The sequence below is a fragment of the Lutra lutra genome, chromosome 5 (assembly GCF_902655055.1).
Source record: "Lutra lutra chromosome 5, mLutLut1.2, whole genome shotgun sequence".
NCBI classification, from domain to species: Eukaryota; Metazoa; Chordata; class Mammalia; order Carnivora; family Mustelidae; genus Lutra; species Lutra lutra.
The window spans coordinates 136,142,778-136,156,799 of record NC_062282.1 but is presented as its reverse complement, the minus strand read 5'-3'; the positions used below and the strand labels follow the sequence as shown (position 1 = coordinate 136,156,799).

General features: G+C 41.6%; 1 protein-coding gene across 2 annotated transcripts in view; it reads left to right on the top strand.

Moving 5' to 3' along the window:
- Positions 1-14,022, top strand: part of MCC (MCC regulator of WNT signaling pathway) — a 425,078-nt gene that overhangs the window by 84,924 nt on the left and 326,132 nt on the right. For both annotated transcript variants that reach the window (XM_047730871.1, XM_047730872.1), the window contains exon 2: positions 2,315-2,562. In XM_047730871.1, the coding sequence (XP_047586827.1) occupies positions 2,315-2,562 (248 nt within the window). The remainder of the gene's footprint in view (positions 1-2,314; positions 2,563-14,022) is intronic.

The window sequence follows — 14,022 nt, the reverse complement described above, 5'->3', positions numbered from 1 at the left end:
AAAGCCTCATGCAGGGCTCAATCCCAGGACCCTGCGATCATGACCAAGCCAAAAGCAGCTGATTAACTGACTGAGCCACCCAGGGGCCCTGACATCCCCAAGTCTTAGATGAAGCCAGCTGAATATTAGGCTGTATTCAGGGAAGGGTAAAACAGATAATCATATACATGCATTAAAACAAAATATTGTTCCAGTGTGCCGGTTAGTTGTTGCTGGGGAGCAATCACAAAATCTCATTGGCAGAAACAACAAGAACTTACCCTTGATCACACATCTTTGGGTCAGCTGGAGTGGCTCTTCTTAGCTATGGGTCTATAGGTTGGCTGAGATGGCTCATCTTGGGGGACAGACTAGACGGTTAATGGCTACCTTGGTTTGTTCTTTTCACAATGATGGCAGAAGTGGCAGGGGACAAGCCCAACTGTATAAACATCTATCTGCTAACATCCCAGGGGACTAAAGCAAGTTTGATGTCAAGCCTGAAGTTAAGGGATAAGGAAAGACCTACCTGCAATGAGTGTCCTTAGTACTGAGGCCAAGGCAAGGGTATGGGTATATAATACTACTATGAGGGCATGAAAAATTAAGACTAATAATTTAATCTACCACCCCTACTTTTCATGTGTATGTTTATTTATTCATCTACCCTATACATAAAAAATATAAATATATACACATAGGCATTTTTACATGGTATACATATATACACACATATACACAAGATGAAATAAAACATGTAGCTATGTGTCAAAAGATTTATGAAACTTGAAAATGGAATGGCATGTGGAAGCTGGGTGATTAGTTGGAGAAACTAGTGTATTGTCTGAAAAACCCAATTAAGAGTAAATATAAAAGCATTTCAGGGACAAGACCAGCAGCAATTTGATAATAAATTGGACACTGGGGACCAGGGAGGGAGAAATGAAAAGGAAGAAGGAGTGAGGGAGAAGATATTAAAATGATGACAATTCTGCATGCCCAGAGACAGTGGGGAGACCAGAGTAGCGGCGACCAGGAGCAGGAACGGGTGAAGGAGGGCTGGAAGACAGCAGTTGGTCTTACTTGGCACAGTTAGGTTTCAGATATCAGCAAACATCAAAGTAGTCATGTCCTCAAAATGATTGGACTTTGGTGGCGTGTTGAGACAGGAGCACTAGTTAGCTTTGTTTGTGACCATGGACGAGTTTCTAATGTCTTTTCCAGCTCTTAATTTCTATAATCCTTTGACCTTTATAGGGATGTACAGTTGAAGCAATTTGAACAGAACGTTTCCCCAAGGAGTGTAGATGGAAAAGATGTGTCGGGGGCCAAACGATGTCCTCTAGAATTGCTCTTGGCCAGCATAGTGTTGTTGTTCTTGTTCCTTTTTAATTATTTTTATTTTTGTTGTTTAAATTTGAGAACATATTAAAGTTGGTTATACTTTAGTCTGGTCCCAGACTCGACCAACCCTACCTGTCTTAGAAGGACCCATTTCACACATTTACCTTGTGTCCTAGTCCTGGAGGACATTTGGGATTTCGACCTCTGCTCTTGGTCTGGGGCTAACTGCTGATGGGAAGGTGGAAAATACTCCGAGAAAATCAGGAAAAACCAGAGGAGGGCAAGCACTGAGTTATGAAAGTTGGGATTAAACAGGCTTTTTTTTTTCTTTAAGATTTTATTTATTTATTTGACAGAGATCACAAGTAGGCAGAGAGGCAGGCAGAGAGAGAGAGAGAGGAGGAAGCAGGCTCCCTGCTGAGGAGAGAGCCTGATGTGGGGCTCGATCCCAGGACCCTAGGATCCTGACCTGAGCTGAAGGCAGAGGCTTTAACCCACTGAGCCACCCAGGCGCCCCTAAACAGGCTTTTAAAGAAGTCCTAAAATTCACTGATTGGTCCAGAAAGCTGAAAACCAAGCTTGTTAAAGTTTTTGCTGTTCTTTTATAATTGGACTAGGTTTTAAACTCTGCCGAGAGTAGAAACAATGTCTTTTCGATGTTCCGAAATGTTATCTTATAGTGAGAAGTCAGGTGCTTGATCGATTTTGAAAGAAAGACAGGGAGGGAGAGAGGAGACAGGAAGAAAAAGAGAACCGAAGGATTCAGAGTTGCCTCCCTCTCCCAAATAATTAAATAGGGTTCATGTCTAGAATCACCCAATGAAAGAGGTCTTTTTCCACACTTACCACTTTTCTAGAAGCAATAAGAAAGTTGGAACTAGGTTTCCTCAGTGTGGATATACTCAAGAAATGCACTTTTCTCCCCCATTAACCGCGTTCTCCAGCTCAATGTCTCTCCTAACGAGTCTTCTTCTGTTCACCCCTCCCGTAGAAATGACTTGTTGATGGTCTGTCGCCAACTGAATATGGAGGAGTCTGTGGCTGAGATCATGAACCAGCTGGGTGCAGATGAACATGGGAAGATTTCCTTTCAGGATTTTACAAGGTGCCGCATGCAGCTCGTCCGAGAAATCAGGAAGGAGGAAGTAGGTCTTTCTGAGAAGTCAGACAACTCCTGTCAAAAGAAGAAGCTGCGGGATAGAATTGCGTCCTGGCCCACGAGCAGCGACAACAGTTTGGGTAGGTACAACCAGGTGGCAGTTTGGTAGTGCCTCGCGAGCCCTGCTTGGTGACCTCTGTAAGCGGGAGTGGCCTGCCCAGCCTGCTGCCAGCTCGTCCCCAGGCTGTCTTCTTGGCCACACATTCCCTGGGTGAATGCTCCCTGTTTCCTCTAGTTCTGTCCTACAGAGTTTACCCCTTTCTTTAGTTTCGTTCTTCCATTTTCCAAACATAATAATGTGTAGCCATTTAGGTATTGGAGACGTAGGGCATGCCGGGTGGGAGAGGCGGTGACTGCCATCAGCAGACCTCAGAGACTATCTGGGGACGCCTTCAAATATTAGTGCAGCTCTGGGCCTCAAGGTTTAAAAAAAAAATCCATTTCTCTCTCTCTCTCTTTTTAAAGATTTTTTTTATTTATTTGACACAAGAGAGATGCAAGAAAGGGAACACAAGTAAGGGGAGTGGGAGAGAGAGAAGCTGGCTTCCCTCTGAGCAGAGAGCCCAATGCGATGCCAGGCTCTATCCCAGGACCCTGGGATCATGACCCAAGCCAAAGGCAGGTGCTTAATGACTGAGCCACCCAGGTTCCCCCAAAAATCCATCTCTTGTTTGCTTCATCTTTAAAATGTTTTCTACAGGGCGCCTGGGTGGCTCAGTGGGTTGGGCCGCTGCCTTCGGCTCAGGTCATGATCCCAGGTCCTGGGTTCGAGCCCCGCATCGGGCTTTCTGCTCAGCGGGGAGCCTGCTTCCTCCTCTCTCTCTGCCTGCCTCTCTGCTTACTTGTGATTTCTCTCTGTCAAATAAATAAATAAAATCTTAAAAAAAAAAAAAAATGTTTTCTACAGAGTTTTCCTGTTCATAAGTGTTATTGTTTCCTACCAACACAAGACAAGCAATAGAAAGAAAGATCCTACAAATGTTGTAATTATTGAAGCTGGGTGATGAGAATTTGGGGCTTATTGTACATGTTTCTGGGCACTCAAAAATGAGTGTGTGTGTGTGTGTGTGTGTATGGAGAGAGAGAGAGAGAGAGAGGAAATTTTTAATTTTTTATAATGCAAAGTTTAGAGGAAAGAGGCATCTGAAAGGGTAGCCTGAACAAAGGGATAGAGGAAAGTATCTGAATTTTCTACTTATATTTTAGGGAATTTTTTTTTCCCCTTAAAACTATCTTCTGGATCTCTCTCTCTCTGCATCTTTCTCTTCTAGGTAGATCTGGTGGCAGGAAACCAAGCTCCATGTTAATTGTCCATCATTTGTTAAATATATACTAATTAGCATGGATAATTATGTAGTGTCCCATAACACACACACGCGCGCGCACGCAGACACACACACACACACACACACACAACCTGAATAATGCTCTTGGCAGTGGAATCATTTGGAACATTATTATTGAGTAATTGAAATAATAAACGCGTCCTCATATCCCCTATGACTTACCATCTTAATGGATTCCATTTTAACTTCACATCACATGTCTGGTAATGCATGTGCTCTCAGCATAATATGTAGAAATATTTAATTTTTGAAGTAACATTTTTTCTGAGTATTAAAGTAATATATGTTTATTATAGAAAAATAGGATTTTTAAAAAAGGCAAGCAGAAGAAAATAAAAATCGTCCTTAATACCTCACATCCAGAAATAATAACTACTGCTTAGATTTCTCCCTCCCTCTCTTTTTCTTTCATGTGTGTGTATATGTGATTTGTTTTTTATTAATTTTTTCACATACTTTCTATATAGTTTTGTATCCTGTAATTCATCCCTTGCATTTTCCTCATGCTTTTAAATAGCATTTGAAAGCATGATTTGTAATAGTTGCATGACATAAAAGGACATGCTGTAATATTTATTAGACGAAAGAATGGAGTTCTTTTTGCTAAGCTGTGCTTTCTAATTTTTCTGCCAAGAACATGGCCTTCTTATATAATTAATAAGCCCACACACATACACATTTGAAGTAAACTGTGGTGCATCCCAACTAGTGAATCCCGTGTGGCCACTGAAGTAATATTTATTGTGTCTCTAGGAGGAATACTTGTATGGGGAAAAAAAAAAACCTACACCATCCAAAATTGTATTTTAATGTGTAGTATATGTTTAGAAATATTCTAAAGGGGGCAGGTTTTTTTTTCTTAAAAGAGGCATTTTGGGGGGTGCCTGGGTGGCTCAGTTGGTTAAGTGACTGCCTGCAGCTCAGGTCATGATTCTGGAGTTCTGGGATCGAGTCCCACATCAGGCTCCCAGCTCCATGGGGAGTCTGCTTCTCCCTCTGACTTCCCTTTTCTCATGCTCTCTCACTCTGTCTCTCTCTCTCAAATAAATAAATAAAATCTTAAAAAAAAAAAAAGAGGCATTTTTGATAGAATTGCTACCCATATCTAATTGGATAAGCCATCTCATAGGATTGCTCTAACCTGAGAAGGAGGTGAAAAGGCGTTCCTCCCAACCTTTGTAACTGTTTGCCCAGGAGAAAGAAGAGGTAGCAGAGAGGCAGTGAGTCATAAAACGGGTCGTGAACTGAGGAAATGGCAGCAGATGTGCAAGCTTATGCCGGTTTATCCTGGTAGTGAAAGCCTCAGAGTCAGATCATTTGAGTGTGAATCTAGGTTCTGTTGCTTCCTGCCTCCGGGACACTGGACAAGTTACCCAACGTCTCCATATCTCGATTTCCTCATCCAGGGTAGTGTTAGAACAATTACGGTTATTCGGAGGAATGCAGAAGCTAATATCTATAAAAAGCACATAAAACAGTGTCTAGCCCATAATAAGCACAAAAAACAGGTTAAGCTACTATTATTGTTATTACCACTCAGTTTTATTCCCTGTCGATTGTGACAGTTCAGTCTAATGATGAATCAAATACATTGAAAAATCTACAATAATTAAACAAAGAATCCCTCTCTTTTCCACGTTGTTAATCATCTCTTCTGGCTCTATGCAGAGAAAGTGCTGTTCCTCCCACCCTGGGGTCGGGGGAGCCCTTTTCTGGCTCCTGCCTCCCTTCTCTGCCCCTCTTCACACCTGCTCGTTTCGAAAAGTTTGTCTGTACTGAATGCTTTGCCAGTCCTCACCAAAGGCCTTCAACGCACTCTTCCAGCTTTGGTTGTCACCGCTCCACTGAACCTGCTCTGACTGCCTCCGTGGGGACCAACTCGAGGAGTCTTCTTCCGTCCTCATCTGGATCTTTGGCATTTTCCTCAGCGAACTACTCCCTCATGGCAGCAGTACTTCATTCTTTTGGACTTCCCCACACCACATCCTCCTGGGGTCCTGCCCGCCATTTTGGCTTCCCCTTCTTAGTGTTGGTCTCTCAGGGGCTTTGGGGCTACAGTCTGTTTTTGTGTGAGTGACTCCCATGTATGTATCTAGCCCTGTTCTTCCCGGTGAGCTTCCGAATCAGGTAAAAGTGACCCATATTTCTGGATGTCTTATAGACCTCTCATGCCTAACATGCTCAGAAGAATTCTTGATTCCCTTCCTCGGTCTTCTTCCCAGCATCACTGATCTCCTAGAATCCCCATATAGGAAATATCACCCTCCTCTAGTTTGCTTAAGCCAGCAAGTCCTGCTGTTTCTTGTCAGGGTACCTCCAGAATCTGTCTCCTTCCTTAGCTCTCCTGCTACCCGCCTCATCTAAATCACCATCATGTCTTGGTTCAATGACAAAAATAGTCTATAACTGCCCTCCCTGATACCTGCCTTGACCCGCTATGTTTCATTCTTTATCCTGCAGTCAGAGTGGTCTTCTAACATTATGGAAACATGCTCAGCTCGTTCTCATGTCTGCAGCATTCCGTGGCTTCCGTATCCCCTAAAATGACGTCGAAGTTCCTTACTGCCGTCTGGCTCATACCCATCATGCTAAGCTGTTATCATACTGATTGCCCTAATTATGCATGTTGCAGCCACACTGATCTTCCTGCTATTCCTCCAACTTAGCAACCTGCCTTCAAACCTTGCCCTGGTCCTTTCCTCTGGTCTAAACTCTTCTTTCTGACCTTTTCATTGCATGACTGGCCCTTTCCTGTTATTCAGATTTCAGCTTAAATATTCCTTCTTTAGAGGCCTTTTCACATGCCCTTTTTGCTTCATACAACTTCTTTTTTTTTTTTTAAAGATTTTATTTATTTGAGGGGCGCCTGGGTGGCTCAGTGGATTGGGGCCTCTGCCTTCAGCTCAGGTCATGATCCCAGGGTCCTGGAATCGAGCCCCGCATCGGGCTCTCTGCTCAGCAGGGAGCCCGCTTCCCTTCCTCTCTCTCTCTCTCTGCCTCCCTGCCTACTTGTGATCTCTGTCTGTCAAATAAATAAATAAAATATTTTAAAAAGAAGATTTTATTTATTTGAGAGAGAGAGCTAGAGAGTGTGCACAAGCGGGGGGTAGGGGTGCGGGGGGGACAGGGGAAGTGGCCCTGGGACAGGGGGATGCAGGCTGCAGGGAGCCCTTATGCAGGGCTCGATCCCAGGACCCTGAGATCATGACCTGAGCTGAGGGCAGACTTAACCAACTGAGCCAGCCAGGCGTGCCCCCATACAACTTATTCTTCTCTGATATTCCCTTATGTATTTACCCAGCGGCTTATTTATGTATGTCCCACAGTACTATAAAAGTTCCACCAGAGCGGAGTGCTGATGACCTCTCAGGGGTACTGCTATACCGCCAGCACTCGGAACAGAGCTCAGCACATTAGAGATGCTTAGTGCATATTTGTTGAATGATTGAATGCACAAAGCACGGTGTGCATGCTCTTTTGGGGACACACGGCTGCACATTGCATGGTTCCAGATACCAAGGAACTTACCATTTCATTTTGAAATGAAAAGCACACGACAAATTAAATAGCAATAAAATTTAAGTTAGAGTCAACAGAACTTTATTTTTTTTTTTTAAGATTTTATTTATTTATTTGACGGACAGAGATCACAAGTAGGCAGAGCAGCAGGCAGAGGGAGAGGGAGAAGCAGGCTCCCCACTGAGCAGAGAGCCTGACATGGGGCTCGATCCCAGGACCCTGAGATCCTGACCTGAGCCAAAGGCAGAAGCTTTAACCCACTGAGCCACCCAGGCGCCCCATAGAGTCAACAGAACTTTAGAAGCAACTGAATGGTGCCGAAGGTGCATAAGGAGAGCTAAGAAGACTGTGAGCAGGAGTTTCAGGAAAGCTTTGGGATGCTACCTGCGGCTGCAATATGGAGAGAAGTAGAGGGAACGTTGTACCGCTGTGAGAAAAGCCTGAGACAAACTTGGGTTTAACAGTTACGTGTCGGAAGGACTTTATTGTCAGTTCTGACATTTCCCAGCACGTCCACAGCGGGGAGTTGGCAGAAAAAGAAGAGCCATCAAAACATTACATGCTCTACTTGGAGGAGGAATTTCGATAGAGTCGTTTTTCTCAAATGTTTTCCACAGAGCACTGGTTTCAAAGGATGGTCATAAATATTATGTGAAGAAGTAATTCCTTTGTTAAATACATTGGAAAGCTTTGGATTAAACTAGATTAATAGTTTCCTTTACAGCAAGACGTCTCTGAGTCTTTAATATGCTAATATTTCTTGTGACTCTCCAGGAGAAGAACAAAATAGATAGCATTTCACACATTTAATTGACCATAAACTTTCCATTTACCAATCTTCTCTTTGCCTTTGCATTCTCTGCTCAAATATACTTTGGGGAAAAATTAAGATATCTGAATAGCTAGATCATAATAGATTTTTATGTCTATGTTAAGTCCTCTGAGAGAAATAATATTTAAAAGTTTTTTATGTCTTTCAGGCACCAACTATATAAAATTAAATACAGCAATAACAGTAAAAACGGTTAAAAATTACTAATATTTACTGTGCACAAGGCAATTTTCTAGGCATTTATTTGTATCATATGCTAGGAATATAAATTCCAGGTCACCACTGAGTTACTATGGAATTTAGACTACATTCTTGATTATTCTGAGCTTCGGTTTTTTTATCTCTAAAGATAAAGTAGTGATACCTGCATTATAAGATAGTTGGAAGGACTTAGTGAGATGTCATTTGTAAAGTTCCTACACAGTGCCTATTCACATTAGGTTTATCAATAAATAATAGTGTTCCTATAATTATCATTATCCTCTCTAATCCTTATGGCTACCTGCCACGTTTAGAATAGAATTCTCCATTTATAGAGGAGGACACTGAGGCTCAGAGATGGTTCTTGACTTGTTCTATGCCACAGAGCTAATAATGAGCTGAGAACACTAGGACATTGCTTATTGAAAGAGATGATTCTGAGTCACCTGCAACTTAAAAAACGGTCTTGGTCATCAAGATGCCAACTAAAAATAACACTGCCATCCAGAGGCCAGTCCCAGAAATTGCAGGCACATGGTCCCCAGCGTCTGAGAGGCCAAGTCCTGTTAGGAAATCCCACCCCTTTGGCAGCAAAGTGACAACATACCTTAAACAAAAACAGGTATGAGGTTTTGTGTATGCTGCCTAATTTACAGTGGAAAACAAGTGTTTATTATAATTATTGTAATTTTCATTTCAAAATTTTGTGATTTAATTTTCTTCATTTAAAAATTTAAGTTGAAAAAAATTAAATCACGTTTTTAAAACAATGATTTAAAGTTTTTTTCTATTTTCTTTGTGATTAGGAAAGACTGGAGTTAAAAATTCCTAGCTTTGGGGCCCCTGGGTTGCTCAGTCGGTTGGGCGGCTGCCTTCGGCTCAGGTCTTGATCGCCGGGTCCTGGGATCGAGCCCCACATCGGGCTCCCTGCTCAGTGGGGGAGCCTGCTTCTCCCTCTCCCTCTGCCTGCTGCTCTGCCTACTTGTGGTCTTTCTCCATCCCTCTAATAAATAAATAAAATCTTTAAAAAAAAAAATCCTAGCTTTAGGTGTTTATATATGTTAGCAATTCCAATGGAGACTTTATTTAAACACGCCCTTTTAAATAAACAGTTTTTTACTTCAACCAAGCTGTAAACTTTACCCACGATTTCCACATATTTTTGTCAAATGTGTGAATTATGTGAAAGAGAGCTTCAGGGTGATGACCACTGGAAATAAAAACCACCGAATTGCCTGAGGAGAACTGATAAAAGCCTTCAGGCTTGCCTAATGAGGTTGTTACAAGCCTGGGCTTTTCAGATCTTTGGGAGCACTTGTTTTTCTTCCTCTGGTCAGGTCTCAGAGAGCCGAAGACTTATTTGAATGAAATCCCTATGGTTTTAAAACATTGTTTAAAACAGCAGACATAAAGACCTGTTAATTAATACAACTTCATTTAATTTATGCTAGGATTAGAACACTGGGCACAGTTTCCAATAACCTATATCTTCAAAAGACCCCTTCTTGGTCTTTCTTTGGGTTATATTCCCACCTGATGTGTCAGCCTTCATTACCGCTCTGGTAGCCGTCCCTGTGGTCCAGCAGGAACATATAAAGTTCTGAAGTGTCTCAGACAAACTAATAGCAGGACTTTTCCTTAACAGGAATTCAAAGTAAAAGATGAGATCAAAGAACATATAGTTTAGACAGGAAGATACCCAAATCCACAAAGCCTAAGGGAAAAATGTAAGGAGATATCGATTGCCTGGCAGATTTAAATAAATAAACAAGCAGCTCCCTGAATTTTAGTTTAGTTTCTTGCCTTCAAAAAATTAAAACCACATGTCATTAATATACATCAAGCCTGTCTAGTCCTGACACATGCCAGTTTTTCCAGAATGAATGTTATTTTTAAATATTGTTGGGGCTCCTTTTGTGTATATCAAAATTCTTCTAACCTCTTGAAACAGGTTAAGTGAGACAAGAAGGTATTTTCCAATCCAGCTGCATTATCCCTGGTATGTAGGGTTCTGAGTGGTGAATTAAGAAAATAAAAAATGGTTTAAATCCTCTATGGGTTCTGTATGAGCAATTAATAATTAACACAGAGCCTTTGAAATAAAATCACTCATGAGAGTGATTCATTGGTAAAAGTACTGCCCAGTTAGCATAAAACCAAACTGAAGTCACTGTGGTTTTTAGCTCCAGGTAAGGGTTTTTAGAAGTTTGTTTCTTTGGTGGGGGTGGTGGCAGTTTTTCACATACCCTCAGCCCTATGTCACAGAGTGAGCAATATGTTTATTTAATTTACTCCTATATTGGGAGTTAGCATAGGCTTCTAAAGTTTTTAAGTAATAGATATCATTTCACATTCTTTTTTTTTATGATTCCAATAAATACAACATAATTTTATTGCATTATGAAATACTATACTGATTTGCCAAAATTTTGTAGTTTGGAGAAGGAATGCCCTTCCTTTTTTTTTTTAAAGTTTTAATTTATTTTTTTTTAAGATTTTATTTATTTATTTGTCATAGAGAGAGAAGCGAGAGCGAGCACAGGCAGACAGAGTGGCAGGCAGAGGCAGAGGGACAAGCAGGCTCCCTGCCAAGCAAGGAGCCCGATGTGGGACTCGATCCCAGGACGCTGGGATCATGACCTGAGCCGAAGGCAGCTGCTTAACCAACTGAGCCACCCAGGCGTCCCTTAAGTTTTAATTTAAATTCCAATTAGTGAACATAGAGTGTAGTATTGGTTTCAGGTGTACCAATAGAGTGATCCAACACTTCCATATATCACTGTGTTCCTCACACAAGCACTCCTTAACCCCCATCACTCTTTAACCCGGCTTCCCTCCCACCTCCCTTCTGGTAACCATCAGAGGCCAAGAGATCTTCTGAACAAAGAAATGGGAGAGAATATTATAAATCGCTTCTCCCCAACCCCTACCAAGCTATGTCCTCACTGGTTATTTGAGGCTTTGTGGGGTCTCGGGTAACTGAACCCACATATTAAAATTTAAGTACAAAACAGCTAATGAAATCAAAGATAACAAATGACTTTGACATCATCCGAGGCAGGGAAAACAATCAAGACAGATGTATGTTATTTGTTTGACTGAAAATGTTTCTCTGTTGGGTGTATTTGAACTTTGATTCTTTGTGTTTATTTGGCTGTTCTTTGTCTGAACTTTAAATACTGCACTTAAGATGTCAAATTCTATTTGGAGTATGTTCACTATCATCTCTCCACTCTGTAGTCACTGCGGGCAGGAAAAATTACAGGTCGACGTAAGAAGAAAAAAATACAGGTGTATCTCTTTTAATTTAATTTGTTTTAGAAAGAGAGAGGAAGGGAGGGCACAAGCTGGGGGGTGGGGGGCCGAGGGAGAATCTCAAGCAGTCTGCACACCCAGTGTGGAGCCTGAGGCAGAGCTCGATCTCACGACCCTGAGATCGTGACCTGAGCCGAAATCAACAGTCAGGTGGTAAGAGACTGGGCTACCCAGATGCCCCTGGTATGTTTCTTTTTTCAACTTTTAAGCAAGTAGATACAAGATCACCAGATTCTCAGCTATTTCTTGAGATATTTAATAATTTGGATTTCTTTTGCACATTATTACGTCCCGTACGTCACTATGCTGTTCTGCAGTGGTCTAAATTCTTGGAAAATGATGTCTCAGGTAGTGCACACTGGTCCTATCTTACTTCCTGATTTTGTCCTTTATGGGTATTTCCGTCTAGTTGGCGGTGCTCCTTTTGAATATATTATTTTAGCCCCCTTCCCATTAGTTATTTCATTTTAGCCAGCACAGAACAAAACGTTCCTGGGGATCCAGGTGTGCTTGTCTCAGGTGGTAATCCTGGCATGAGGGGCTCCCCTGATTACCTGCGTTGATTGTATCTTTTGAAGGACATAAAACACAATGAGATTGTTCATCCATTTTCCCTCCAGCATGATTTAGCTGAAGCAATTCATTAAGTGTCACTGTTTTTATGGGATGTTGAAGCCATTCCAATTTCAGTGGCAGTGATACAACTTGGCACAATTTTAGATATTTTTCATGGAGTAAAAATGATTCTTTGGCTTAGATAAAGGCTCAGTCTGATGGCAGAAAGTGTTTAGTTTGGCCAGACTATTTCATTGTCCATTGTTCGTTCTGGAGAATCTGTCACTCAACATTATAATCACAAAAGGCTCAGGAAGGCTTGTTTTGCTTCCTGTTTTATCTTTGTAAGTCTACTGCAAGTTCATTGGAGAACATAAACCAAAGAGCATTAGTAAGTGACTGTTTAAATCAGTTAATTTTTATGGTTGTTTTGGAAGGCTTTGGTATGGTTTCCAGTAGATGCATTTATTTTTGCTATCTACAAGAAAAACACTTTTGCTTCTAGTTGAAGCAGAATTTAATCTGATACGTTGTGTATTTATTTAGTTCTCATTTTCTGGATGTATATCAGTCAGTTCTAGATAAATCTTAATGCAAACTTATCACTGTTTCAGATTTGTCCCTTGGTATTTGTGGTGTATTTTCTTTGATTTATCGGACTTAAGATTTAGAGTCCTTTGATAAAATTGTGCCCTTAAATTACAGTACAGCCCAAAGGGTCTGTTAAATACCATCTGGTTTACCCTCTGTGTAGAACAGATGAGGAAATGAAGACGGAGGGGTTAAATAATAATAATTCTCAGGCCACATAGTTAGTTGGTGGTGTGGCTGGGGCTAGACGAGACTTCTGACTCCTGGCTTAATTATTGCTCTAATAACTCACACCACTGTGTTCTTTTCTATTTTTCTCTGCTGTATTAACAGAAACTTAGAATTCCTATCTCCAAGATGGGTTTTTTTTTCCTTAATGTATTTTTTTTTAAGATTTTATTTATTTATTTGACAGAGAGAAATCACAAGTAGGCAGAGAGGCAGGCAGAGAGAGAGGAGGAAGCAGGCTCCCCGCTGAGCAGAGAGCCTGATGTGGGGCTCGAACCCAGGACCTGGGATCATGACCTGAGCCGAAGGCAGCGGCTTAACCCACTGAGCCACCCAGGCGCCCCATTCTTAATGTATTTTTTTTTTTTAGTTTTTGTTTTGTTTTGTTTTTGTTGTTTTTTTTTTTTTTTTGACAGACAGAGATCACAAGTATGCAGAGAGAGAGAGGAGGAAGCAGGCTCCCCGATGAGCAGAGAGCCCGATGTGGGGCTCAATCCCAGCACCCTGGGATCATGACCTGAGCTGCAGGCAGATGCTTAACACACTGAGCCACCCAGGTGCCCCAAGATAGTTGCAAAATCTTTTATGAATGCTGCCACTTTGGTCTGTTTGGGATATTAAGGAAAAAGAATTGTCCATTCTTGAACCACAAGTTTCCAAAGGGAAACAGCTCTGCCTCTCTATGGCCTGCGAATGGTTGCAGGGATAATTAGAGGGAAATCCTGAAGGGGAAGGTGTCTCATAGAGGACAGCAGTTGGGATTATGACACTCTTCTCCATCATCCGTTGTGGAGATTCTCCATCCGATGCCAGCCTTGTAGGATAAGAGGTTTGTTTTTATTAAGGGAACTCACTGTTTTCTCACACCTTTCTGCTGATTGGCTTTAATGTTGACCAATATATACCCTGAGAGTCTATTCCTTTGGTTTAGATTTTTCTAAAAGCCAAATACC